Raw genomic sequence first — 26,389 nt, 5'->3', positions numbered from 1 at the left:
GGGGGGGGGGGGATTGTGTATTCTTTTTGTTACAGGAAGATTCTGAGAAACAATCGATTAAAAGGGAGAGTAGCGTTGAACCTGACTCCTCTAGTCCTCCTAGTCCCAAAGTAAGCTAATATGTATGACTTGTGTAGTATCTTTCTCCAGTCAATTTGGTTTCTCTAGCAACTATCAAAAGGACTTGTTTATTTTGCTTAACCCGTTTTGAGTCACGATTCTCTAGGTTTAGTCAGTTTCTAAGAGTGATTCTTATGGTTTTTGTTGAAATTTAGCAATCTCACCCATTGATAAAGAACTGCTCTTATATTAGCTCTACTTTGTTACCTATATGACTGTCCAAGAATAGATGAATCTGGTTCCTAAATGATGTCCATTTGTTTTGTATTTGAGATAACTGCGAGGTGGAATCCATCAGAACCTTGCAGGCCGTCGGTTGATGACGCTCCCATATTTTATCCCACTAATGAGGTATGTTTTGTAAATTCTAGCTGCAGTTTTGGTTCTGTCTTGGTAATTTAAGTGTTGTCTAATTAAAAGTTTTATATCCTTTTTTTGATGATTCATCATGGTTAGGATTTTGATGATCCCCTTGGTTACATAGAAAAGTTGCGTTCTAAAGCTGAATCATATGGCATATGTCGAATAGTACCGCCTGTTGCATGGAGACCTCCCTGCCCTCTGAAGGAGAAGAACATATGGGAGAAATCTAAATTTCCCACCCGGATTCAGCTGATTGACTTGCTTCAAAATAGAGAACCGATTAAAAAATCTACCAAAAGCAAGAAGAGAAAACGGAGAAGAGTCAAAACTGGATACACAAGAAGAAAGAGAGATTCAGGCGGTGATACTTCTTCCTCTAGTGATGGCGAAGGAAAATTTGGTTTTCAGACTGGGCCAGATTTTACCTTGGAAGAGTTTCAGAAGTATGATGAATACTTTAAGGAGTGTTATTTTCAGGCAGAGGATCATACTGGTTCCAAAGCGTCTGAGAGTAAGAAATTTAAACCTAAGGTTAAAGACATCGAAGGTGAATATTGGCGGATAGTGGAGCAAGCAACTGTTGAAGTAGAGGTATGTAAAGGCAGCTGTATGATAACATGTGTACTATTTCGGTCTTTCTTGGTTTCACCATTTTCTTTTGCGGAAGATTCTTCTAACTCGCTGCTCTTGTTTTTGGCCTTATGACAGGTTTACTATGGAGCTGACTTGGAAACAAAGAAGTTTGGAAGTGGTTTCCCTAAGTATTCACCGGGGCATCTTAAATGTGAAGCAGATCAATACTCTAAATGTGGTTGGAACCTAAATAATTTATCCCGTCTTCCCGGATCTGTTCTAGCTTTTGAGAGCTGCGATATCTCAGGAGTCATTGTGCCATGGCTTTATGTTGGAATGTGCTTTTCAACTTTTTGTTGGGTAAGACTCTTGTTAATTTCTTGAATTGCATAAACAAAATCTTCTGACATTTCCTGGAACTTTTGTTGCTTAAAGAATTATTGGTGAATCAAAATTATATTACTTACAGGAAGTAACGCCTTTGGGACCAAAATTATGGAATTGATGCATTCTTCATGTGGTCTCTAGAAGCTATGTACTAACCATCTGCAATTTGTCCGCTTACTTTGTTTGAAACAGCATGTTGAAGATCATCACCTCTATTCCTTGAACTACTTACACACGGGCGATCCAAAGGTTTGGTATGGGATCCCCGGAAACCATTACGATTCATTTGAAACCGCAATGAAAAAGCGTCTTCCAGATTTGTTTGAAGAGCAGCCTGACTTGCTACATCAACTGGTGAAAACTTTTCTCCCAATTCATTTTACATTTCAAGCTTTGCTGATTAATTATAACTCCTTACATGTGTAATTTTGGGGATGATTTGGTAGAGCTGTCTTTTGGTTAAGATAATACGTATCTCATTCTGCACCCCGTTTTTTTCTCTCTTTTTATCAGGTCACTCAGTTATCTCCAAGAATCTTAAAAGAGGAGGGCGTACCTGTCTATCGAGCTGTCCAGCGCAGTGGAGAATTTATCCTAACCTTTCCTAAGGCCTATCACTCTGGGTTTAATTGTGGTTTCAACTGTGCGGAAGCAGTAAATGTTGCACCGGCTGATTGGCTGGTTCATGGACAAAATGCAGTGGAGGGCTATAGCAAGCAGCGGCGAAAGAGTTCACTGTCACATGACAAGCTGCTTCTTGGAGCAGCTATGGAAGCTGTTTATTCCCTCTGGGAGCTTTCACTTTTCAAGAAGAAAACTCCTGTGATTGTGAGATGGAAAAGGGTTTGTAGTGAGGATGGATTGCTTACGAAGGCAGTCAAGGTGATTCTGATTCTCTGTTCTTTTTCGTGTGCTTACATATGCATTTATATACTCAAAAAAGCGTAGACAATATGTTACATTTCATAGATTGACAATTATCTTCTGTAGTAGTTGTCTACTAGTCCACCTGATTGTTGATAAAATTGAATCAAAACATTTTCAATGGGACTAACATAGCTGAGGTTAGCAGAAGCGGGTGCAGATGGAAGAAGAAAGACTAAACAACCTTCAAGATGGTTTTAGCTTGCTTAAGATGGAGGGTGATTTTGACATTAAGAGAGAACGGGAGTGCTTCTTGTGCTTCTATGACTTGCATATGTCTGCTTCAAGCTGCAAGTGTTCCCCTAACCACTTTGCATGTCTTACCCACGCCAAGGATCTTTGTTCATGTGAAAATAAGGAGAGATTTGTCCTAATTCGCCACACCTTGAATGAGTTACGGTCTTTGGTCAAAGCTCTAGAAGGGGATCCCGATGCCATAGACGAATGGGCAAGTAAATGCCGTGACCAGTATCCTTCACATCATCAGAGAGTAAAAGAATATTCTTACTTCCAGGCTAGCTCATTTTCAAAGAGCCGTGGTTCATCAAAAGTACAGCAACGAGAACAGAACAATCTTCAGTCAGTTTCCGAACACTTACAAAGTGATCTAACCACAAACAAGGAAGTTCAGTTGAAACAAGATGGTGATCAAAATGTAAACTGCATCACTGATAAGTCAGCTGTCACGGATGTAAAACTTGGTGAGGGAGGTAAGTTTGACGAGAAGAAGATTTCGGTTGAATCTCAAAATCCACATTCAGTTTCAGATGTAGGGTGTAGCGACATGGCGAAGAAAGTAGATGGTTGTTTAGAAGGGAAGAACCAAGAAGCTGCAACCAATAGGCTACGTCACTCTGTTGGGCTCTTGAGCACTGGATCTCTCGTTGTTAAAAAGCTGTGGTGCAGTAAACAAGCCATATACCCAAAAGGTGAGATGAATTGATGATTTTTTGGTGAGCTTTGTACTTGAGCATTTTTTTTTTGCCTTCTAAGACTTTTGCTTTTGATTGAATGTTGCAGGGTTCAAGAGCCGTGTTAAGTTTTTAAGCGTGCTTGACCCAACAAAACTAACCAACTACATCTCAGAGGTTCTGGATGCAGGGCTTCTTGGTCCACTCTTCAGGGTACACTAATTATGTAGTGGTTTCGAGATTATAAGTCAAATCTGTTTATGAGTAATAACAAATAAAGGAAGCAAGTTACTGAGCCATCAGTATTATTTCCAGGTCTCAGTAGAAGATTACCCCACTGAGAATTTCTCGAATGTATCTGTTGAGAAGTGCTGGCAAATGGTGACACAAAGGCTCAAACTCGAAATTATCAAGAGATGTGATCAACCAGTGAGCTCTTTGACCTCTTTACAACCTTTGGAGAGTATAAGTGGGCATGAAATGTTTGGATTTATCTCCCCGCATGTGATTAAGGTAACATTTAATTATTACACATTGCCATAAAACTATGTTCTTCTGAATCTTCTTGGGGTGAAAAGATTCATCCTTTCTAATGTTTGTTGGATGAGAAGCTCCCATCTTCTGTTTTAGTCTCCTTGATCATCTTCCTTACTACTTTGCATGAAATTTGTATAATTTCTTCCATTTTGCCTGCAAGTGTTCTGGACTGAAAGTTAACATTGTGGATAGGTGGTTGAGTCTCTTGATCCGAAGCATCAATTGGAGGAGTATTGGAACCAAAAGGCAGTGAATCTGTTTGGTGCTGAACCAACAAAGGAAGAAGAAAAAGATGATACAGAGAAAGGAGGGGCTTCAGATCCCTCTTTGGACCGAGACACAAGGCTTTTGCGTGGACTGTTGAAGAAGGCGACACCTGAAGAATTAGTTATGATGCATGGACTTCTGTGCGGTGAGGCACGCAACACCGAGCTCACGGAAGAGCTCTCTACTTTGGTAGATAAGATGGAGAAAAGTCCTTGACGACTGAGCAAGCAGATAACACACACTAACAACACCCTTCGAAGTTGATTGTGTTTGTTGTTCCTTTGTTATGCTGCAGTTACTCTGTATAAGTCGAGAAATCTAGAGAGGCAACAATATATATATAGACTGAAGGAGTTACTTCGTTGACATGTCTTTCCTTTTTACTAAAAAAAGGGATTAGGGAATTAACGATTGTATTGTTATTGTATTGCCTTTGCAATGTATCATTGTACGCTATTTCATTTGCTTATTTGTACCAGCTTCAATTGAAGAAAAAGAAAAAGCTTTTTACTATTAGTAGACGATTTCAAACAAGAACCAGAATAAACTTGAGCTGTATATCACCTTTTTAACGAACCTGTATGCGCTGTATAAACAAATAAAAATAACTGACTTTAGAGTGTTTGCTTTGTGTTTTAAAGAAATGCCCAAATCCGAATTCAGAGCCGCCTAATCATTCATACAGTACTTTGGACTAAAACGATAATATGTCTTTTTAAATCTTTGGCTTGAAAAGAAGCAATGTGTAGAAATCTGAATCTGTACAAAGAGGAGAAACTTTAAGTGAGATCATCCTCGTCGAGATCGTCATTAGCATTCATCTGAATTGCAGTAACATCTCCAGTGGGTAGCTTTCTAGCCAACTTGATGATCTGCAGACAAAATACTTCTCCGTATCAGATTGCAGTGGTTTAATGAAACTTTCTATGATCATCTAGTGTCACAATAATCAGCATAATTTAGAAACACAGAGAGTCAGGATTAGGATATAGATTTGACTAGAATTAGGATTAGACCGATCATTTAAGTGAATTACCGAATGATCCAAATTCGAGACAGTGCTTGAACTCGCCACTTTCTTGATTTCTTCAATGTCTCCTTCATTATAGGCTGTGAGAAGTCTACTAGCACTTCGGCTCTGATCGCTCTTCAGAAAAGCATCAATCCTACCCAAAAGAAGATAAATATTCAGACACTAATTTGGTATCACATTTCCTGAAGCGTTCATGTTTTCTTGTTCGTAGTAACATATTCGGTCCAAGTATTACTAGTCAGTAACCAACCGAGCGGCTGCATAAAGAGATAAGAGTAAACTCACTGAGAACAGTCATTGTAGCATTTTTCTGCCTGCTTCAGGTCATGAGCATACAGATATACGATGATTGCACTAAGATAGGCCTGAAATAAATGGTGTTAAGGAGTAAACATTCAGAGATACAAGAGAGTCTGAAGATAGGCAGAAAGCATCAAGGTTGAACATAAGTGAACCAAATGGTACTATAAGTTAAGAGCGCATATCCTCATACCTTACACTGGCTATTTGTGGCATCACATTTATCAGCAGCTACACCCAATCTTAAGAAAAAGGTTGCCGCATCTGTGAACCTACAAATTATAATATGTGTGCCAATCAACTACTACTATATCAGATAGAGAGATAATGATTTTCCATGATACCACTACTCACTGAAATTATATCCATGTGGACTGAAACTTTAACCTCGTGTAATTTCTAAGAAAGCAAGAACTTACTTCTCGAGCTTTATGTAGACATTAGCACAAGCACGGTACAGATCAAAGGCCATTTGGTCCCTCCCATCCTCTTCAAGAATTTCACAAGCATCAGTGTATAGTTGGATGGCGTCATCTGGTTTGACATCTTCCAAGGCACTGAAACATAAAATTATTGAATATGACACAAACAAAAACGGAGCACGCTCAAGAAGCCACACTTACTAACATATAGAGGACATCAGAGCTAATGACATTTAGAAAATAGATAATTAGATACAAAATCATGCAACATAAAATTACCGGGCAGCCTTCCCAAGCGCATCTGATGCGGGTTGTGCCCTTCCACACTCGGTATACAGCTCAGACGCCTTTCTATAGAAATCAGCAACTTCATTCCAAATACTTAGCTTCTGTGCTAGGGCAGCAGCAGACTCCATATGCTTTGCAGCATCCCAGGGACTATTGGATATCAAGGATAACACTAGGTAGAATGCTATGTAGATACAACAAAAATAAACAGCAGCAGAATATCTCTCTTAACAAAAAAATTTGGATACGAAGCTTGCACCTCTTGTCCTTTTGAAGCTTTCTCGAGAGCAACTTTAGCTTTCTCATATTTGTTTGATGCCCTAAACCCATTTGCTGTTGTTTATGGATGAAAAGAAGTAAGAGGACAGGATCAAAATCAGGTCTCATCCCGGCACGGAAAGAATCTGCCATGCTTCTAATAATTCTAGTCTCTAAGCTTTTAGAGCAAAAAAGAAATATAAAAAAAACTTAGATTCTGCCATAGAGAATAAACTACACATTGTTACCCACCAGCTTGTTCATACAACTCAGTAGCACCTCTCCAATCAGCACTCCATCTAGTAAGCGTGAGTTTTGTCCTGTGAGAAACGAGAACCGAAGTTGCGTATAAGGATGGTTGATAACAGAAAATGATCACTGAAATGTAGGAATGCCAGTTACAAAACAACACCATTTTGAAAGCAAAGCACATCACACCAATCCAAAGTAATTTCTCAATCCTTATCAAAACGGGAGGAATATTACATATCAATTTGCAGAGCAGCTCAAAACCCTTAAAGACCTAATTTTGACTTGAGTAGCAGGACTATCTCATTGATTCTTGAACTTAAAAGCAAACTCAGATTGAAACTATTCATATCCAACAATACACGAGATCCTAGATTCTCCTCTTTCCCCAACAACAAAAAAAACCTTGATCGAGATGTAAAAATGGATCACGAAGAAGTTTCTCGATCACAGTGTTACAAACAGAAAGCATTACATTAAACCCACCAAAAGAGCACAATCATTTCGATTAACCCAAAGAAAACTGCCCTAAAACCCAATTCGAAACTTACTTCAAACCGATCATTAAGCTCATACAGAGAGAGACAGAGGGACGGAAGAAAAGCATACATTTTGTCGGCTTTGGACATCATTTTATCAGGATCCGAAGACATGACTGCCTCAATAAAGTTCCCGGCGATTTAGCGAACTCTCAGAGATCGATCTGCAAATTTAGATTCGCTCCCACTCTCTCTGATCAAAGGATTTTGGAAAAAATCTTCTATTTTGGTTATAACTTGTATTACCGAAATTTTTGGACTTTATCTTCCTCACATATAATATAAATTAAATTTCTTTTTCTTATTACTTTCTATATTCATATTCAAAAATAACAAAAAAAAACAAAATACTTTCGTAATGTTTCAAATTACACCATCTTCAGATTTGTGTCCTTTCTAGTTTTAAGGATTCCAAAACTCATCATTTAGTTGAAAACTAACAACTTTGTTTAACAAAAATATTAACTTTATACTAAAATCTACTTGTATCTCACCTTCTCTTGGTTCATCTTGTCAAGTCAAGCTCATGAAAATAAGCATGATTCTGAAAGCTGAAATGTAGGTAAGAAGTAGACATTCATTCAACACACTTCTCCTACTTCCCATCATCTACATTCTCTCAACTCTATAAATTACAACACCATTGAATCCAAACATCATCAAACAAACAACTTCAACACAAAAAGTTCAAAACACACAGAATACTAATTCAGCTACAATGACAAACTCAAGAGTTTACCTCTGCCTAATCTTTCTCTCATTGGTTACTACTCCACCTGTGCTCTGCTCTCGCAGTCCGAGACTCGCAGCACCATCAGCTGCAATAGGGAAGAAGCATGGGAAAGCACATGTTCATTCTCCGGCATTGCTTGTTTCTGGTTCCCCCAAGGTTGATTCATCATCCTCCTCCATGACCAAGATTGATGAGCCTGCAACAAACTCTGTTTCTGATTCCCCCAAAGTTGATTCATCCTCATCCTCCTCCATGACCAAGATTGATGAGCCTGCAACAAACTCTGTTTCTGATTCCCCCAGGGTTGATTCATCATCATCTTCCATGATGACCAAGATTGATGAGCCTGCAACAAACTCTGCGATAGCCGGTTTCTTCAGGCATAAGTTCCCATTCCAAGGCTGGCCTTTCCACAAGTATGCTCCTTTTCCAATGGGTAAGCCTACAAATCCCTCTGTTCCTGCAACAACACCGTCGTCTTCTGGAGCTGCTTCTGCTGAGGAAGAGGAATCTGAGAAGGTGCCTTCTTCTCCAAACAAAGGAAACAACAGAGATGGAGGCAACGCGTAATGAATGAATATTTATTGTGTTTAATGAATCTTGAATCTACATTATAGTTTTACATATTGTAACAAATAAAATGTACCATGTATTATATAAATGCTATGTGACATTTACATGGAAAGTGAAATGAATACAATTTATCTTTATCTACCAAGCTCTGTGTACTACCATATTTCTCAAGTTAATTGTTTTAAAGCAATTTTCACTGTGACAGACACAGGGATATGAACAACGTGTCCTGCATTTCCAAACAGTTTGATTCCCCCAAAGCTAGCAATAGAGCTGTTCTTCTTTGCTGTGAGGATCACACTAAGTAGCTTTGTCTCTCCACTTGCTATAGAGAACTGAGTAGGAGATACCTTCATCAAAACATCAAAGGGAGGAACCAAACCAACATTATAGGTCTCATTTCCAGCAATGTTTGTCACTAGTCTTTGGACAGTTCGCGTGTTGTTAAGCCTCGAGACAGTGATGGATGGCAAGTTGAGGTCAGATCCGCTGATTGTTGCATTTCTAAGCATACAATTCTTGCCAGTGTAGTTGAAAACCGCTGGAGCTGATCCATTGATCCCACAAAGAAATGACATATAGTCTTCATAACCTGCATAGATAGAGAGAGAGACCGTTAGAATGATCTACATTTTGGTTATATGAAAAATGTGGAAAAGAGCCGTTTTAACTCACTAGTATCAAATATTAGGCCAGGATTCAAAGCTGCGGTTGCGTTAACAAAGCCATTCCCCATATCAAATGGGGTTGCAGGAGTCATGGTTTGATCAGGATTAGCATAAGCACGCTGAGCCATTATCGCCTCGCCTTTGTTGTCAAACAGAACTGAGGTTGTTGAAAGTGCAGATGCAATGGCTGAAGGACTGAACTTTCTGAACTTCTGCTTGATCAATGCAGCCACACCAGCTATATGAGGAGCAGCCATGCTTGTACCAGACATCATTGCAAAATTCTCTCCTAAATAGAGCAAAAAAAAATAACACAAAAGCTGACATGGGAATGTCTTTAACTTTAGAAATGTCATGCTTTGGAGATTCTATTCATACCTTCAAACTCAGTGGATTCGGTGGCAGCGGAACTCCAAGCTCCCCAAATGGAGTTTCCAGGAGCTACAAGGTTTGGTTTCAAAATGTCTGCGTCGTTAAAAAGACTGTCTTCTGGATCAGGTCCTCTTGCTGAGTAGTACATAATCTTGGGAGCTCTGTCACTGAAGTTAGGATTTCGTCCACCTGAAATGGCTGCAACTGCCCCAAATCTAACAATCTCCTTGGTGGTTCCACTTCTTTCAAGACTAGAGTTATAGTACTTGAGTAAAACCTATATATAAATTACATATTGTCATTAGACAGTTATTCCAGAAGAATCAAGAGATTAAGTGTTATCTTTTTCTAGTTATATTCTCACCTTAGAATCTTCTGAGGATGGAATTATGATGCCGGGCATGTCCATCGGTGTAGGATTGATCTGAAAACCAAGGACATATGGGTCCATATAGAACACAACACCCTTTGCAGTTAGATTCTTGGCAACAGCTAAAGCTTGTTTAATAGTGGACAGCCCGAGCACGAAACGGATAGAGTAGCTACATATCAGGAGATTCCCATGGACAAGATCCTTATCAAAGTTGTCATAGTCTTGGCATTCACCTACATACATGTCTTTATCTACTACTGAACTTTTGTTCTTCAATGCATCAAGAGCAGAGATCAGTGTGTACTTCTTGCCTTCATCTGTAGGAACTAGAAAAAGAAAAAGAAAACAGCAATTCAAAGATAAGTCATTAAAAACTTAGCTGATGAAATGAAACCAGATAAGACTTACGTGCAAGTCCTATGCCTGGAATAGATACATTGTTGCCTAAAGTAATGGAATTAGAGTAAACTCGGTCGTGAGTAGCAGCACCAACTGTGAAAATCCATGGGCTGAAGGAGGACATGCTCTTGGGAGAAGGACCTGTGTTTCCTGCAGCTTGCACAACGAATATACCGGCCTTAACAGCTGATAGCATAGCCATATCCAGCGGGTTAAAGAACGTGGCTACACCAGGAGGACGTCGATTAGGTGTGATGGATAGACTTAATATGTCAACTCCATCTTGTGCTGCCTATCAAAATTCATAACCACTGGAAAGTGTCATGGAAAGATCGATACATTTTAGTAATGAATTGAACAAATATGTAAATGCTTTACCTGGTCTATAGCAGCAACAACATCTGCAGCAAAGCCCCCAAAACTCTTATACAATGCTTTGTATACAGAAATACTGGTACATATCAAAACATGTCATTAGTACACTCAGTGAAATATGAATGATATAAAGATGGTATCTAGTAATGTCTATTTACTTACTGCGCACGAGGAGCGATTCCACTAGCACTTCCAAAGTTATGGCCAGAAACTACAGCTGAGACACCATGGTTGCCCGCTGCAATGGAAGCTGTGTGCCTGTTACATCAAGATAACAATATTTAGTAGGAGAATGTGAAGAAGATGCTAATGATTCAACATTACAAACAGGTTATACTTACGTGCCATGGCCATCACCATCAAAAGGTGAAGCATAGTCCTCAGATGAATTGAAAATCCCTCGAGTTATAGCTGACTGAGCGAAATGGCGAGCTCCAACAAGCTTCCTATTACATGAGCCCGATGGGAAATCTGGTGTAACTTCACAAACACCTGAGAAATGATTAGGGATGGGATACTGACGCTGTGAAGTGTCAGTGCCATTGAAACTAGGATGAGTTGGGTCAATGCCAGTGTCTATAAACCCGATGACAATTCCTTCTCCAGCAGTTTCATATCCTCCTTCTTTAACCCATGCACCTTTTGGTAGACCCATGAACTGAGGTGTATAAGTTGTGGCCGTCCTTACAGAAAAATCCAAAACTACGTTTGCTACTTCCTTTCTCTTCGACAGCTTATCAGCCTTTTCAAAAGCAAATAAGAGAAAAGTTTAAGGAACTTTTACAATGAAGAAAACAAAGATATATAGTATAAGCTGATAAAGACATGGGTATGATCAAGATTACCTGTTGTGAGCTAACGAAGACAGCAAACCCATTGATGAGATAATGGAAGCTATAAAGCTTAATATACTTTTCTCCCTTCAATGCATTTCTAAGCAAAGAGTCATGAGCTTGAGCAATTGCTGATCTCCTTGATCTCCAATAACGTGATTTCGAGATGTTCCTGTATATAACCAGAGAAACTGAATTCAACACCAGGGAAGACTCTACACAAACAAAAGAGTGAACCTTTATACACAAAATCCAGCTTCTAGTGCTGTTCAAAAGCATGATAGTTAAGTGAATCATACAATGCATGTACCTAAAGGTGAACTCTTTCACTAACCAAAAAAAGCTGAAAATCCAAGATTCCAAAGCAGAATGCAATTACCTTGGTTGAAGTTTTGGTCTAGTAAACTTGGAAGTGTCTCCATGTTTGGAATTATCTCTGACCCTTGTCACTTCTGCTTCTTGTTGGAAAAGATGAAGAGTAGGAGCTTGTCTGAGAGTAACAATGTAAACAGCCGTAGTAGAGTTGACATCAGAATCATCATAATCTTGTCCAAATGAGTTCGACAAAAAACCAAAACAGAACAGAAGGAAAACCCCAAAATTCACCATTGAAACTCTCCTCATATCTCAGTCACTCACTGATTACAAAAGAAAAACCCCACGAAACCAACCAAATGCTTAAATAAGAAGATAAAGAGATAAAGAAAGAGAGAAAAAAAAGCTGCAAAAAGAAGAAGAAATCATGAAGCAAACATGGTAGAGTTAGTGGAATCTGCAGAAAGAAAAAAAGGAACTGCCTTTTATTTTATTTTTTTCGTGTTGGAGACGGTGAAAAGAAGAGTAAGCTCACATATATATATATATATACACTTAATATATTGTATTATAGTACACACAAGATAGATATGATTTTTAGCAGAAAGAAGAAGGAACCCAAAACTCACGAGAATCTGAAACCTTTTTTATTGTTTATTGGATTCTGTGAAGTATATTTTTTGAACGTTTTAACACTCTACAGAGTCTACACTACAGGGTCCCCCAGAGACCGAGAGGCAATGAAAAGGACGAGCACAGTGTTTTTTGGAAGAAAAGATAAAACAGAGTTTTGCGAATTTAGCTGTTGGAACTTGTCGGCTCGGATTTCTTTTTATTTTATTTTGTACTTAAATTAAGCTTTTTAGTAAAACTTCCACAAATTTTACTGAGAATCTTAAAGAATTCAATGTAATACTAATAAGTATTCGATTATTCCTGATTTTGATCATTATATAAAAATTTGATTCTAATAGTCTGTTACTTTTTAATTGAGAACTCAAATTCGTTAAAATGAAATAGTATCATTTGAAATAGTATCATTTCGAGTCTCCGATCAAGAAGTAAACAATAACAACAACAGGTAACGACTATATATTAACATATGATTAAAGTTGTCGCAGCCTTCTTTATAGTATGTTTTGATTTGATGTATTTAAATTAAAAAGCTGAGATTTAGCAAATGGGTGGGGTTAACGTGAAGCATCATTAGGAGTGTTAATGGGTCCGTCACACCGTTATGTTACTTATTTTATTTTTGACTTTGCGACTCTTTTCGTACTTTTTTTATTTGTTTTCTATCTTATCTTTCAACGGCACAATTCTTGTAAATCATCATCTTGAAGAAGATTCGATTCTATAAGTCATACAAAATTTATTCCTAGATGTAAAGTAATGTATGTGACTCGGTTTATCATTTTTCGCTTCTACCAAATCTTGGTTAGTTCATTCGATATTTTTTTTACCACTTTTCGGGTTTAGATTCCAGACCCGACCGAATTGAAAAAAGATCGGCCAAGAAGAGTCACCTGTAGGGTTGAAGCTAGATTGAAAAAGCCAACCAAATCCGAAATGTCCATGATTAGACAAGTTAGATAAATTTGCATCTATCACTTATGTAGTATTCATCTGCAATAGTTTTACCATTTTGGTTAGTAATGTTTGCTCTTAGTTTTGATTATTCTGAATTTCTGATCATGAATTTCACTACAAACAAGCATTTCTGCATTTTACTTCTCATTCAACTAACCACACTTGTAAAGATAACACATGTAACAGATGGAAGGCAAACTAAACACCAATCAAAAATGATTGGGGTCCGATTTCAAACTATAGTTCCCTTACTTTGAACTATTCGAATGTGAACTAAACCCGAAAATGTAATGTCTACGCCTAATAAGAATTAACATTTTCCAAAGCCCTTTGCTATGGCATTGCAGATGCATGGTTGTGATCGCAGCATCAGTGAGCAAGAACCTTTCACAACAGCTCCCTAAACAATGTATTAACTTCTACCTAAACAATCCATAAACAAGGACCAGAGAGGCTATATATAGTTGGAACCGATTAAACCCTTCTTCCCTAATAGCGACCAAGGTCTAAGTGTCTGACTAGTTCGTAAGAGGGTAGATTCTTCAAAATGGGGCAAGAAATATGCTGTTAATTGCGATGATAAAACAGGTTTAATGGAATGAAACACAAGAAGATAAGGCAAAAAAACACTCACTGGTCACCAAAATCTACAAACTTTGCAAGCTAAGATAGATCAGAGAGATTGCAGGCTAAAGTTACGAAAGGCGACAATGAAAGCACCACAATTGTAAACCTGAGGAAGTCCAACCAAACAACTTTAATAACACCTTCACAATCTCAAGATAACAGCAAACAAAAAAAGCAGTAAAAAAAAAAACCCCAAGACAAAGACTCATATTCTCATTCACTGCTAACCTAATCACTGCTGCTGCTGATTATGTGGCGGTGGTGGCATGCCAGGACGCGGTGGAGCAAACCCACCAGGAGGAGGAACCATTCCAGGGCGTTGCGGAGGCATTCCTTGCATCCCATGAGGTGGAGGAGGAGGAGGTCCTCTCATCATACCACCAGGAGGAACCATTGGCCTTTGCCCATACTGAGGCGGCGGTGGTCCAGAAAACTGCTGAGGAGGCGGCCTCATACCGTAAGGCGGAGGAGGACCTCTTCCCATAGGAGGACCTTGACCACCAAAAGCAGGAGGCGGCGGCAACATCTGTCCCGGAGGTCGAATAATCGGAGGAGCCGAGAGCTGAGGCGGACGAGAGATCTGAGGCTGCATCATCCCAGGAGATGGTCCACCAACACCACGAACCGGACCAGATAGTCCAGGCTGAGCTTGAACTAACGGACCGGTTGGTACACCACGTCCAGCAGCACGACCGATACCTGGACCAGCAACAGCAGCTGCAGAGCCAGCTTTAGCACGAGATTCGTCAGGAGGAGGCGGTCCTTCAACAGTCATCGAGATTACTTCTTCACCTCTAAGCAACACCAAACCAAGCGTACGGCGATCTTCTCGCTCTTCGTTGATCTTCTTCCCTTTAGCTGGCGGAAGCTTACGAAACTCCTCGCAGTCGCCGAGAACGAGGTTCATGTGACGGTCGAACGCCATGAACTTCCCGACGAGCTGTCTCCCGTCTTGGATCGTCACTCGCATCCTGTAGTTGATGAACTGAAGCATCTTCGAACTCTTCGACATCGACATTTTTTCGCCCGATTCAACAGTAAACACTCGCTAACTAGCAGAGATTTAAGCCGGCGAAGTCAAGTTCGCCGGAGGATCGAGATTAGGTTTTCAAAAACTAAATCGAGAGGCCAAATTTGAGGTTTTTTTTTGGCTGTGCTAATCGAGAACTGTGAAATTTCTAGGGCTTATAAAAAAACAATATTACGCTCTTATTCTCTAATGGGCTTAATTTCATAGGAGGCCCAGTGGGTTTCACATCAATGTGAATTGTTTATCTCTGTATTTATTAACTTCACTGATATAATCTGCAATTAATCGTAATTTTAACCGTAATAATACTTAATGAACTCATGTCAAGTAGTAAATATCATGAAGCTTCAAGTTTCTATCAATAATACTTAAATACTTAATGAACTCATGTCAAGCTTTTATCAATAGTAAAGTTTGACAAATAAGTATGTAATGGATAGCAGTAAAATCAGGTTCAAGTACAAATTACAAAATGTCTAAAGTTGAACAAAGAAAGAAATTCAGAATAATTCTTTTTGTTATTCAAACACATACATATTGGGATACCTCTGCCTGAACTAGCGAGCATCAGGAATATGTTCGGGACCAAAGCTTGTGGTGCTACGTTCAACAGAACTTTTGGAGTCGACATCATGTCTCCCTCCTTTCCTTGTGTTCTCAGATAAGAGACACTCTTGTAGTTCATTAGCAACCTGGGACATACTTGGTCTTCCAGACGAAGATGGACTAACGCATGACAATGCTAGCTCAAGAGCCTTCCACAGTGAACTAGAGTCATAATCCCCATTAAGACTTGGATCCACAATATTTTTGATATCTCCATTGGTTAACTTAAATCCCACCCATTCTCCTATGTGAGACTTTTCACGAGTTTGGTCAATCACTGGCTGACTTGTGATGCTTTCCAATAATACGACTCCAAAACTGAAGACATCGCTCTTCTCTGTCAACCAATTTGTTCGATAATATCTATAATACACATGAAAACAAAATTAACATATTGAAAAAGGAAGACATAATTTAAGTACATTAAGTTGTGTGTGATATTAGACCACTTACTCAGGGTCAAGATAACCTGGAGATCCAACAACATTTGTTGACACATGAGTTTCACTTCCCACTGGAAAAGATCTTGAAAGCCCGAAATCACCAAGTTTAGCCTGGAAATGCTTATCAAGAAGTATATTCATAGATTTGATATCTCTATGAATCATTGGTGGTTTGCAGCCGATATGTAAGTACTCCAGTCCTATATAAAATAACTCATGAAAGGATATAACTTCAAAACTCACCAAGAGAAGAGAACATTCAAAATTTTAGTTTGCAGTGAGGACTCATGATTTCTTATATATAAAAGAACACACAATAGGAATTGGAACTTAGAACGAACCTTGTGCTGTCTCTGCAGCAATTCTTAGCCGATTTTCCCAACTCAGAGGGGAGCTAACACATTCTCCTGTACTCGAAAATATGTGTCATGTGTGTGAGATGACGACGCACAATCATTTTTTCTCTAAAGTACCAAGAGACAACAAATGAGGTTACCAGATAGATGTTGTTTTAAGTTTCCATTGGACATGTACTCGTAGATGAGGACCAAGTGTTGTCCTTCGTCACAATAGCCAACAAGAGTTACCAAATTTATGTGGTGTACTCTGAGAAGAAGGTCTACCTATCAAACCACATGTAACCCACAAGGTGGTAAATCATATATATATTTTCTTTGAATTAGTGAATAAAATTAATTATGGTGAAAGTACCTCAGCTTTAAATTGCTTATAGCCTTGAGCTGAGGACTGAGAGAGAACTTTAACATCCACTTGTTCGTTACTAGTTAAATTACCGTGGTACACGACTCCAAACCCTCCTTCGCCAAGAGTTCTCTCAAAGTTATTTGTAATCACTGCAACCTCTTCATAACTAAAGCTTCTCTTCTTCGCCACCGTTGATGGGTATGGAGCTGGAAAATTAGAATCACACATCATATGCTTAAGTCCAAGTCGTTTTTATTAGTCCTCGAGGCTCGAGCTTACCTTTGGATGGTCGCGTTCTAAAGAAGAGAATGATGAGAAGAAGCACAGCTGTAGTAATACCCACAGAAGCAGCTGATGCAAGAATGGGTACTAGCAATTTCTTGTTGTTATTTTCATCATCAGCTTCATTTTCGCACGATTGATCCAGACAGAGGTTTGGATTTCCTTGAAGGCTATCAAAATGATCACTAAGTCACAATTTTGTTTTCGATGTTAATTATTAAATATATTTGGTTGGGAGAAAAAGAAACATACAGTAACGTTAGTCTATTCTTTTCCATGTTACGTAGGGTTTGAGGAATTGGGCAGCTAAGATTGCACTACAAGAAAACATCACCAATTCTGACCAAATTTCCGACTGATATATTGGTCGGCTAATTACACGACCATTTTTCAACCGTTAAGCGACGCGATTTAAAAACAGTTGGTAATCGGTTGAAAATTAGCGACAGATACATATGGTTGGATATCAGTCGGAAATTACCGACGAAATTACCGACCAATAAATCCGTTGGTGAAAACCGACTTTTTCCCAACCAACTTTCTGACTGATTATAAAACATTTATCATGGATTCATGCTGTAATAATATGCGTCCATTTTGTGCTTCGAAGCCAAAATATTCGTTTTTCTACTTCATAAGGAATCTTACATGACCGTCAATAACTTCATTTTGGCAAGAAACTCCGGTACTCGTCCCGTCAAATTGTTATTTGATAGGTCCCTACAAAATAAAAATAAAATAAGCAGCTATTATTCCTTCCAGATTAGATAGGAGACATGAGACTTACAATTTCTCTGGCTGGTTAAGATATTGTATATCACTTGATATGGTCCCATATAATCCATAAGAAGAAAAATCTCTGCGTATTGATCAGAACACATTCAAGATATACTTTAAAAAAAAATTACTAATTTGAACAAGAAAACCTGATGAGTGTAATGACTTACATGGAAATGATTCTTGGTGGAATAGATGGAAACATGTTGCTGCAGTTTAGACCAGTCCACATATATTGTATAGGTACACATGGATCTCCTTGCCAGCTCGTTTTTTGTAATCTATAAGTCGCTTGGATGTTCTTGAATGCAATGACTGGGAATATAAAAAATTTCTATGCTGTTCAATAGTTTGACCTCATGAACAACAAAAAAAAGAGGTTTATGTTGGATAAGTTTTGAAGCTTGAAGACCAAGTTATCCTTACAATGGAGAGATAAGGATAAGAGAGAGTCTCAAGATATGTTCAAATAGAATTAGGAGTTATCTAATTCTAAGTCCTAATAGAAATAGGGATAAGAAAGCCTCTATATATATCAAGTGTTGAGTTGTGACCTTGGTATGAGATTAAGAGAGAGCTTAAGAAGTGTTTAGTTTTGAGATGAGATTTTCTAAACATAAATAAAGAGAGTTATTCTTTATATTCAAGTTCTTTCTATATCTTTTATTTGGTATCAGAGCAAGGTTTAATCAATCCAAAGGAGCGGATTTGATTCTAAACAATGGGTGAATTAGCAACCGGAACTCGTCCGAAGGACATGGACAAGTCGGTCTCGATTCAATGCCCTCAGCTCACCTCTACAAACTATACGGTTTGGTCAATGAAGATGAAGGTGATATTGAGAATTCAAAAGGTTTGGGAGACAATAGAACCAAGCTCAACAAATGATGACAAGAACGATGTTGCAATTGCTTTGTTGTTCCAATCAATCCCAGAATCTCTTATACTACAAGTAGGTGATCTACCTTCACCTAAGGATATTTGGGATTCGATAAAGTCAAGAAACATGGGAGCTGATCGTGTCAAGGAGGCACGCTTGCAGACTCTGATGTCTGATTTCGAGAAGCTACGAATGGGAGATTCAGACAAGGTTGACAACTTTGCAGGGAAGCTATCAGAAATCGCGACTCAAGCAACATCACTTGGACAAACAATTGACGAGCCTATGATGGTGAAGAATTTATTAAACAGTGTGCCAAGGAACAAGTTTATTCATCTTGTTGCCTCTCTAGAACAAGTATTGAATCTCAATACTACTAGCTTCCAAGAGATAGTTGGAAGACTCAAAGCTTATGAAGAGAGAATACAAGGAGAAGATAAACAAGAGGACACACAAGGAAAATTGTTGTTCACCAGTTCCAACGATTATCAGCCACAATCGACCTACAACCCGAGTTTTAATAATTTTCGTGGAAGGGGTCATGGTCGAGGAGGAAGAGGATACAAAGGTCGTGGCAGAGGAAGAGGCAGAGGAAGATATAATGGATAAGAACGAACCGATTACCACACTAATCAGAATCAAACTAAGGAAAAGAAAGAGAAGTCAATAACCTGTTTCAGATGTGACAAGGTTGGTCACTACGCTTCTTCTTGTCCCGAGAAGATACAAAAGGTGCAGGACGCAAACAAGGTCGAAGCAGAGGAAACAGAGAAGGCGGATCAGACTCTGTATATGCATGAAGTTGTTTTCTTGAATGAAGATAAGCTTATTCCAAAGAACTACAGCAGAGAATAAGGCATGTGGTACCTAGACAATGGGGCAAGTAATCATATGACAGGACAAGAGACTTATTTTTCTGAACTCAATAGGAACATAAAAGGAAAAGTCAAATTTGGAGATGGTTCATGTGTGGAGATTGAAGGCAAAGGGTCAATACTGTTTGAGAGCAAGAATGGAGAACAGATTCTTGTGTCTGACATCTATTACATCCCTGACCTCAAGAGTAATATACTTAACTTAGGACAAGCAACAGAGGTAGGCTATGATGTTCGTATGAGATGTGATTACCTCACAATTCACGATCCAAACGAAAGACTCCTTGTAAGAGTAATGCGATCTGGGAATCGACTTTATAAAATCAGTCTCAAGATAGGAAGACCAACATCACTACTATCACGACTTGAAGACAACACTTGGAAGTGGCATGCCAGGCTCAGACACATCAGTTTCAAGACGATCAAGGAAATGTTTCTACATAAAATGGTTCACAGTTTAACTGATGTAAGAGAAGAAAAGTTATTGTGTGAATCCTGCTTAGTCGGCAAGCAGACACGACAAGTATTTCCAAAAGCTGCCCAGTTTCGAGCCTCTAAACCCCTGGAACTGCTTCATGCGGACCTGTGTGGTCCCATATCACCTGCAACACTCACAAATAATAGGTACATATTTGTGATTATTGATGACTTTTCAATATACATGTGGTCCATCTTGATAAAGGAGAAAAGTGAAGCTTTTGGAAGCTTCAAAGGATTCAAGAGTGTTGTAGAAAAGGACCTTGGAAGGACTATCAAAACTCTAAGAACAGATAGAGGGGGAGAATTCACATCAAGTGAATTTAATGATTTTTTTGAATATGCTGGGATCACAAGACACCTAACAGCACCTTACACTCTACAACAAAATGGTGTGGTGGAGAGAAGGAACATAACATTATTGGAGATGACAAGGAGTCTGCTTAAAGCAATGGAGGTGCCGAATTACCTTTGGGGGGAAGGTGTTCGTCATGCTACCTATTTGATCAATAGAGTACCTACCAAAGCTCTTAACAACATCACACCATATGAAAGCTTGCGAGAAAGAAAACCAAACATTGATCATTTAAGAGTATTCAGTTGTGTTGCTTACGCTAAGGTTGATGGTGCACACCTTAAGAAACTTGATGATCGTTCTCAGTCGCTGGTTCACCTTGGGATAGAACCTGGATCAAAAGCTTATAGGCTGTTTAATCCATCTACTAGAAGGATAGTTGTAAGCCGAGATGTGGTTTTCAACGAGAAGAGTAAGTGGACCTGGAATTCTTCGACGACTGCAGAATCTGTTAGAGAACCAGGAATGTTTCATATGCGATGGGGAGAAGTTGAGGATGTTGGTGAAGGACCGGTTGTGACAAATAATGACATCGAAGATCAAGAAGAAGATGAAACAGAGAGTGTTACGTCTCAGGAAAACAGAGATGACAATGAGGTGATTGTCACTCGAGAGACACAACAACAGCAGCCTCTGCGAAGAACTACTCGACAAACTCAGAAACCGAAGCACCTAGAGGATTATGTGCTTCTATCTACAATGGAGAGTGAGATTCTTCTTTTCTTAATCAATGATGAACCATTGTATTACAAAGATGCTAAAACTCAGCAGGTATGGAGGTTTTCTTGTAAGGAGGAGATAGACTCCATCAACAAAAACAAGACATGGAACCTTGTTGAAAAGCCTAGAAATGTGAAGGTAATAGGACTTAAATGGGTATTTAAGATCAAGAGGAATGCAGATGGGTCTATAAGCAAGCATAAAGCGAGGTTGGTCGCTAAAGGTTATGTACAAGAAAGTGGGATAGATTTTGGAGAAGCTTTTGCTCCAGTGTCTCGTTTAGAGACTATACGGCTGTTGATTGCGTTAGCTGCTTTAGACGGATGGGAAATCCATCACTTGGATGTTAAAACGACGTTCTTACACGGTGAGCTAAAAGAGGATGTGTATGTTGATCAACCAGAAGGATTCAAAGTCAAGGTTGAAGAACACAAGGTGTACAAGTTGTCGAAAGTCTTGTATGGAGTGAGACAAGCTCCACGAGCCTGGAACACAAAGCTGGATCAAATCTTGAAGGAGATGGGCTTCAAGAGATGTGTCAAAGAAACTTCGGTCTATCAGAAAATAAAAGGAGACGACTTGCTTTTGGTTGCAGTATACGTAGATGATCTACTGGTTACTGGCAACAATCTCATAAACATAAAGGAGTTCAAGTTAGGAATGTCCACGAAATTTGAGATGACTGATCTCGGCAAGCTAACTTATTATCTTGGCATTGAAGTATATCAAGGGGATGATGGGATTACTATCAAGCAAGAAGGATATGCATGTAGAATTTTGAAAGAAGTTGGATTAGAAAGTTGTAATCCGACCTTGATTCCAATGGAGTTTGGATTGCAGGTTTCTAAGGCTCTTGAAGAAGTGGAGACTGATCCTACGCAGTACAAAAGAAATGTTGGTTGCTTGAGATACCTGCTACACACACGTCCTGATTTGGCGTTTGCTGTTGGTATAACTAGTAGGTACATGCAGAGTCCACACAAGTCACATGGTGAAGTCATGAAGCAAATTTTACGATATCTAAGAGGGACTGCATCTTTTAGATTGAAGTACAAGAGAGGAGGCTTGAAGGAGATCATAGGATTCAGTGACAGCAGTCACAATGTCGATCCAGATGATGGGAGGAGCATGACAGGTCACATGTTTTTCTTCGGAGACACACCGATCACCTGGTGTTCGCAGAAACAGGACACAATAGCACTCTCATCTTGTGAAGCCGAGTTTATGGCAGCAACAGAAGGATCGAAGCAGGCTATTTGGCTCCAGGATCTTTTGAGTGAAGTTACAAGATGGAAGAGTAATCAGATCACCTTGTACGTTGACAACAAGGCAGCAAACACTCGCAAGGAACCCTGTTTTCACGGAAGAAGCAAACATATTCACAAACGATTTCATTTTATTCGTGAGTGTGTTGAAAGGGAGCTCATTTATGTTGATCACATTCCTGGAGCTGATCAAAAGGCAGATGCATTGACTAAGGCATTGGCGAGAGTTCAATTTATGGAGATGAGAAGACTGCTTGGAGTTCATGACGTTGCAAAGGCTAATTCAAAGCTTAAAGGGGAGATTGTTGGATAAGCTTTGAAGCTTGAAGACCAAGTTATCCTTACAATGGAGAGATAAGGATAAGAGAGAGTCTCAAGATATGTTCAAATAGAATTAGGAGTTATCTAGTTCTAAGTCCTAATAGGAATAGGGATAAGAAAGCCTATATATATATCAAGTGTTGAGTTGTGACCTTAGTATGAGATTAAGAGAGAGCTTAAGAAGTGTTTAGTTTTGAGAGGAGATTTTCTAAACATAAACAAAGAGAGTTGTTCTTTATATTCAAGCTCTTTCTATATCTTTTAGTTTATAGATATCTACATATATATATAGGCACAGTTTGACATACCATCGTTTTCATCTGTTTCGGATTGAGGAAGCTGGATTACCTCGAAAACCTCCATGGCATTAAGAGATGGTGGAAGACTTGACGACTCAGTTTTCACAAGCTCTATGTAGCAAATAAAATCGCATTTAGTTGAGGTTCTGATAGGTACAATATCAGCCATGAACTCTGGAGGACAATAGTCATAATAAATAGTATTCTTATTCCACAAAATACTAAACTCTATGGTGTTATTGGGCTTTAAAGCTTGGATCTCGGCAAAGTGAAGGTACAGGTGAACTTCATATGGGTTTTGCATCATCCAATCTCTCTGCATGACTTACCTGCACCTTTGGATACGAGAGCCTTTGAAATTATAGCTTGTGGTACTTCAAAGGGTTTCGTATTTTTTACAAGGGTGGTGGTGTTTATTTTCGTCGAATCACCCCAATGGGATTCGAACCATACACGATCATGAATATCATCAGGATACCTGACACAAAATATAGATGTCTTTGTTAGCAATGGAGGAGATTGTTCTACAAGAATTATGTCTTAGTACCCGTCTTGCCTAATTCTCTAATAGATCTATTTAAGGTTTATATATCATATCATATATATATATATATATACTAGAAGTCATCCCGTGCTATGCACGGGTTTAGCTTTCATTGTTTTTGAATTTTAGCTTCGTATTAGCTTACATTAACAACATAATATTTTAAACATATTTTTGTTAGTTTAATAATGAAGACTAATAAGAAGCTAAATTTACAATAAAAAGATTCATATGCATCATCCAATAAGAAAAAGTTTTAGGAATTGCACTCTATAACCAACAAAAAAACTATAATTCAACAACTAACTATTCTAACCATGAAAAACTAATATAAACTACATAAACTATAATATATACTATATTATCCTTGCTACCATCACCATCCCCAACCCCTACCACCATCATCCCCACCCCCCTACCACCACCAACCCCACCCCCTAAAACCACACTCCCCACCTCCTACAACCACCCGACGGCTACCACCATCACCACTAGAGTTCTCAATGTACTATCCTTTAGGGTTTAGATTTCTCCAACCACTACCGCCGGACCACCACCGGAGAACCGCCGGAAAACCGCCAGACCATCGTTGGGCCGCCACCGGACCGCCGTCGGAGTACCGTCGTCTCACCGCCGGACCACCGTCCACCACCACCGCCGTTCATCCCTATCCACCACTACCCTTAAACCAAAAAACCCAAAATAGTAGTTTTATTAGTTTTATGTAAAAGACTATCTCATCTTTTGAATTGTTGGCAAAAGAGCATTAGATTAATGAGTGAATGAGCATTACATTAAACTTCTTGTTAATGAGTTTTAAACTTGTAGTACTGATCTATTTGATTAGATAATTTTTTATATTACTATTTTTATGATTTTATTTTTAATAATAAAAATGGTTTATTAAAAAAAATTTGGCATAGGGCATCTAAAATTGCTGGACCGGCCCATGGAAATTAGGAAAGACATACATAAATATTCTAATAAATAAATAAGTTTGTCAAACATTCTCACATAATTTGTTTTCTATGTAGTATTAATGCTAACAACAAACATCAAAACGTGAAAAAAAATATAAAAATTTACTCAAAAATATCGATTGAAATTTGAAAAGATATATAAAAATAATATAATTCTTCGTAGGAACCTAATGACTGAAAAAAATGTTTAGAGAGTAATTAGGGATTGAATTCTAAATTTCTAATTTTATGGAAAACAGATTGAATCCTATTTTTATGGAAAATTAATTGGTAAGATCTAATGAGGAATAAATGAGTAAGCAATTATCAAATTACTTACATAAAACATCCTACCATTAGATTATATAAGATTAATGGCCAGAAACTAAACCCAGGAATAAAAATTCATAATTTAAAATTTGAACCAAAAATTTATGAATTTATAAGAGAATTTTGAGAAGACAGTAACATCCCACAATCATTTATAAGATTGAAACCTAGAAATACATTTTTTACATAATTTAGAATCCTTTTTTGCCCATGAATCATAGATAAGATTGAAACCCATAATTATAATTTTGAAATAAACTTTTTTTTTTTTTTGGACAAACAATTTTGAAATAAACTATAATCAGCTTTTTCTTATGATGAAACCACAAACTGACAAATGATGGTTTTAGATGGGAAGAGTCTACAACTAGTTGTGATTGAAGAAGGGAAGAAGCAAATGTTGAAAGTGTTTTTGGTTTTATAGACCTGTAATTAATTAGGTCCAAAACACAAATAAATTTAGTTAATTAGACCCAAACAAAAACAAAATACAGGTGTCAGATAAAGAACATGCTAAATGTCGTCTCCTTAGCAAAAAAATGAGAAAAAATTTCTCGTATTATATAAGATATCATATCGGAAAATTTCGGACTTGTTAAATTTGTAAATCATGGAATAACGTTAGTCGTTAGTTATGCTAAATTGTTGATAGATTATTCAACCACTCGGGATTGAACCAAAGTTAGGCTCTTCCGGATGTCTGGTCGAGGATTGTCTCTTTCGACTATCACCTAGAAGTTGCCTCCCTATCAAAATAACATGTTCAATAAAAAAAATGAGTTTGTTTTCTCGAGAACTCTCGAGTCTCGACACTGAAATTAGAATGGGTTACTGTGAGTGTATGGGGAGCTGGTTAACGAGCGTCGAGAAGAGTAGCGCGCGGTAGTGTTTTGAACTCGTCAAGACAGCCAAATATGTCGTTTGGTGAGATTAAAGGGAGTAAGGGACTTCCGGCATGGGACTGAAACTCCCAGCAAGACAAAGAGATCACGTATAATCCAAATAGCGAGGAAGAAGAGATAGTCGAGTGATCAGTGAGCAATAATCCTCCCAAATAAATATTAGTTGCAATGACTGCCTATGATTGTTGCGAGGACGTATGATATGTGTTAGCTATATAGTTAACCCCCTTATCTATCGTTAAAACCCCTCCAACCTCTCCCTTCTCTCTTTAATTGTTATATATATATATATATATATATATCTCATCACCGGGGTTTATGTTTGTGGTTCGGGTCGACCTAATAGAAATTGAAGTATAATATGGCGTGCTCTCGGTGGAAATAAGGGGATCATAATGGCTTGTACAGTCCGTCTAATTTACGATCAGAAGAGCGTGGTTTGGATAATTGTGATGATACAGATATGCTTAAGTAAAATTGCATAAATCAACTTGCCGGCACTGTCCGTGGCCGTGTATGGGAAATGTGATTTTTTTTTTTTTTTTTTTTTTTTTTTTTTTTTTTTTTTTTTTTTTTTTTTTTTTTTTTTT

At 38.4% G+C, this 26,389-nt stretch overlaps 6 protein-coding genes across 8 annotated transcripts in view; 2 read left to right on the top strand and 4 right to left on the bottom strand.

Annotated features, from left to right (window-relative positions):
• Window positions 1-4,551, top strand: part of LOC104722993 (probable lysine-specific demethylase JMJ14) — a 4,929-nt gene extending 378 nt beyond the window's left edge. For 2 of the 3 annotated variants that reach the window (XM_010441277.2, XM_010441275.2), the window contains exons 3-12: window positions 36-110; window positions 394-471; window positions 577-1,074; window positions 1,192-1,416; window positions 1,636-1,797; window positions 1,957-2,325; window positions 2,516-3,296; window positions 3,388-3,491; window positions 3,594-3,791; window positions 4,008-4,551. In XM_010441277.2, coding sequence (XP_010439579.1) covers window positions 36-110; window positions 394-471; window positions 577-1,074; window positions 1,192-1,416; window positions 1,636-1,797; window positions 1,957-2,325; window positions 2,516-3,296; window positions 3,388-3,491; window positions 3,594-3,791; window positions 4,008-4,298 — 2,781 coding nt within the window. In that variant the 3' untranslated portion in view covers window positions 4,299-4,551. The remainder of the gene's footprint in view (window positions 1-35; window positions 111-393; window positions 472-576; window positions 1,075-1,191; window positions 1,417-1,635; window positions 1,798-1,956; window positions 2,326-2,515; window positions 3,297-3,387; window positions 3,492-3,593; window positions 3,792-4,007) is intronic. The other variant, XM_010441276.2, reaches the window with a different exon arrangement.
• On the bottom strand, window positions 4,643-7,429 carry LOC104722992 (gamma-soluble NSF attachment protein). Its single transcript, XM_010441274.2, has 9 exons — window positions 7,242-7,429; window positions 6,636-6,703; window positions 6,374-6,458; window positions 6,117-6,275; window positions 5,835-5,972; window positions 5,609-5,687; window positions 5,401-5,480; window positions 5,119-5,248; window positions 4,643-4,954 (listed from the first exon to the last, which is right to left on the bottom strand). The coding sequence occupies exons 1-9, from the start codon at window positions 7,283-7,285 to the stop codon at window positions 4,862-4,864; spliced, it is 876 nt and encodes a 291-aa protein (XP_010439576.1). The 5' UTR covers window positions 7,286-7,429; the 3' UTR covers window positions 4,643-4,861.
• On the top strand, window positions 7,712-8,489 carry LOC104722990. The gene has a single exon (XM_010441272.1). It carries the CDS (start codon window positions 7,890-7,892, stop codon window positions 8,472-8,474), a length of 585 nt encoding a protein of 194 aa, XP_010439574.1. The 5' UTR covers window positions 7,712-7,889; the 3' UTR covers window positions 8,475-8,489.
• Window positions 8,538-12,462, bottom strand: LOC104722991 (subtilisin-like protease SBT2.2). The gene is made up of 10 exons (XM_010441273.2): window positions 11,877-12,462; window positions 11,510-11,669; window positions 11,006-11,406; window positions 10,827-10,922; window positions 10,668-10,740; window positions 10,299-10,581; window positions 9,882-10,216; window positions 9,524-9,794; window positions 9,153-9,434; window positions 8,538-9,069 (listed from the first exon to the last, which is right to left on the bottom strand). The coding sequence occupies exons 1-10, from the start codon at window positions 12,119-12,121 to the stop codon at window positions 8,645-8,647; spliced, it is 2,571 nt and encodes an 856-aa protein (XP_010439575.1). The 5' UTR covers window positions 12,122-12,462; the 3' UTR covers window positions 8,538-8,644.
• LOC104722989 (small nuclear ribonucleoprotein-associated proteins B and B') lies at window positions 13,951-15,181 on the bottom strand. The gene is made up of 2 exons (XM_010441271.1): window positions 14,258-15,181; window positions 13,951-14,135 (listed from the first exon to the last, which is right to left on the bottom strand). Exon 1 carries the CDS (start codon window positions 15,045-15,047, stop codon window positions 14,262-14,264), a length of 786 nt encoding a protein of 261 aa, XP_010439573.1. The 5' UTR covers window positions 15,048-15,181; the 3' UTR covers window positions 13,951-14,135; window positions 14,258-14,261.
• Window positions 15,617-26,389, bottom strand: part of LOC104727885 (probable LRR receptor-like serine/threonine-protein kinase At4g20450) — a 12,075-nt gene continuing 1,302 nt past the window's right edge. Inside the window, 11 exon segments of the mRNA XM_019231831.1 lie at window positions 15,617-16,028; window positions 16,119-16,308; window positions 16,450-16,515; window positions 16,605-16,731; window positions 16,820-17,019; window positions 17,093-17,265; window positions 17,744-17,815; window positions 17,883-17,954; window positions 18,043-18,187; window positions 23,074-23,385; window positions 23,388-23,562. Of these exon segments, the coding sequence (XP_019087376.1) occupies window positions 15,617-16,028; window positions 16,119-16,308; window positions 16,450-16,515; window positions 16,605-16,731; window positions 16,820-17,019; window positions 17,093-17,265; window positions 17,744-17,815; window positions 17,883-17,954; window positions 18,043-18,187; window positions 23,074-23,385; window positions 23,388-23,562 (1,944 nt within the window).

The sequence above is a fragment of the Camelina sativa genome, chromosome 11 (assembly GCF_000633955.1).
Source record: "Camelina sativa cultivar DH55 chromosome 11, Cs, whole genome shotgun sequence".
NCBI lineage: Eukaryota > Viridiplantae > Streptophyta > Magnoliopsida > Brassicales > Brassicaceae > Camelina > Camelina sativa.
This window is presented reverse-complemented; position numbering and strand designations above follow the sequence as displayed.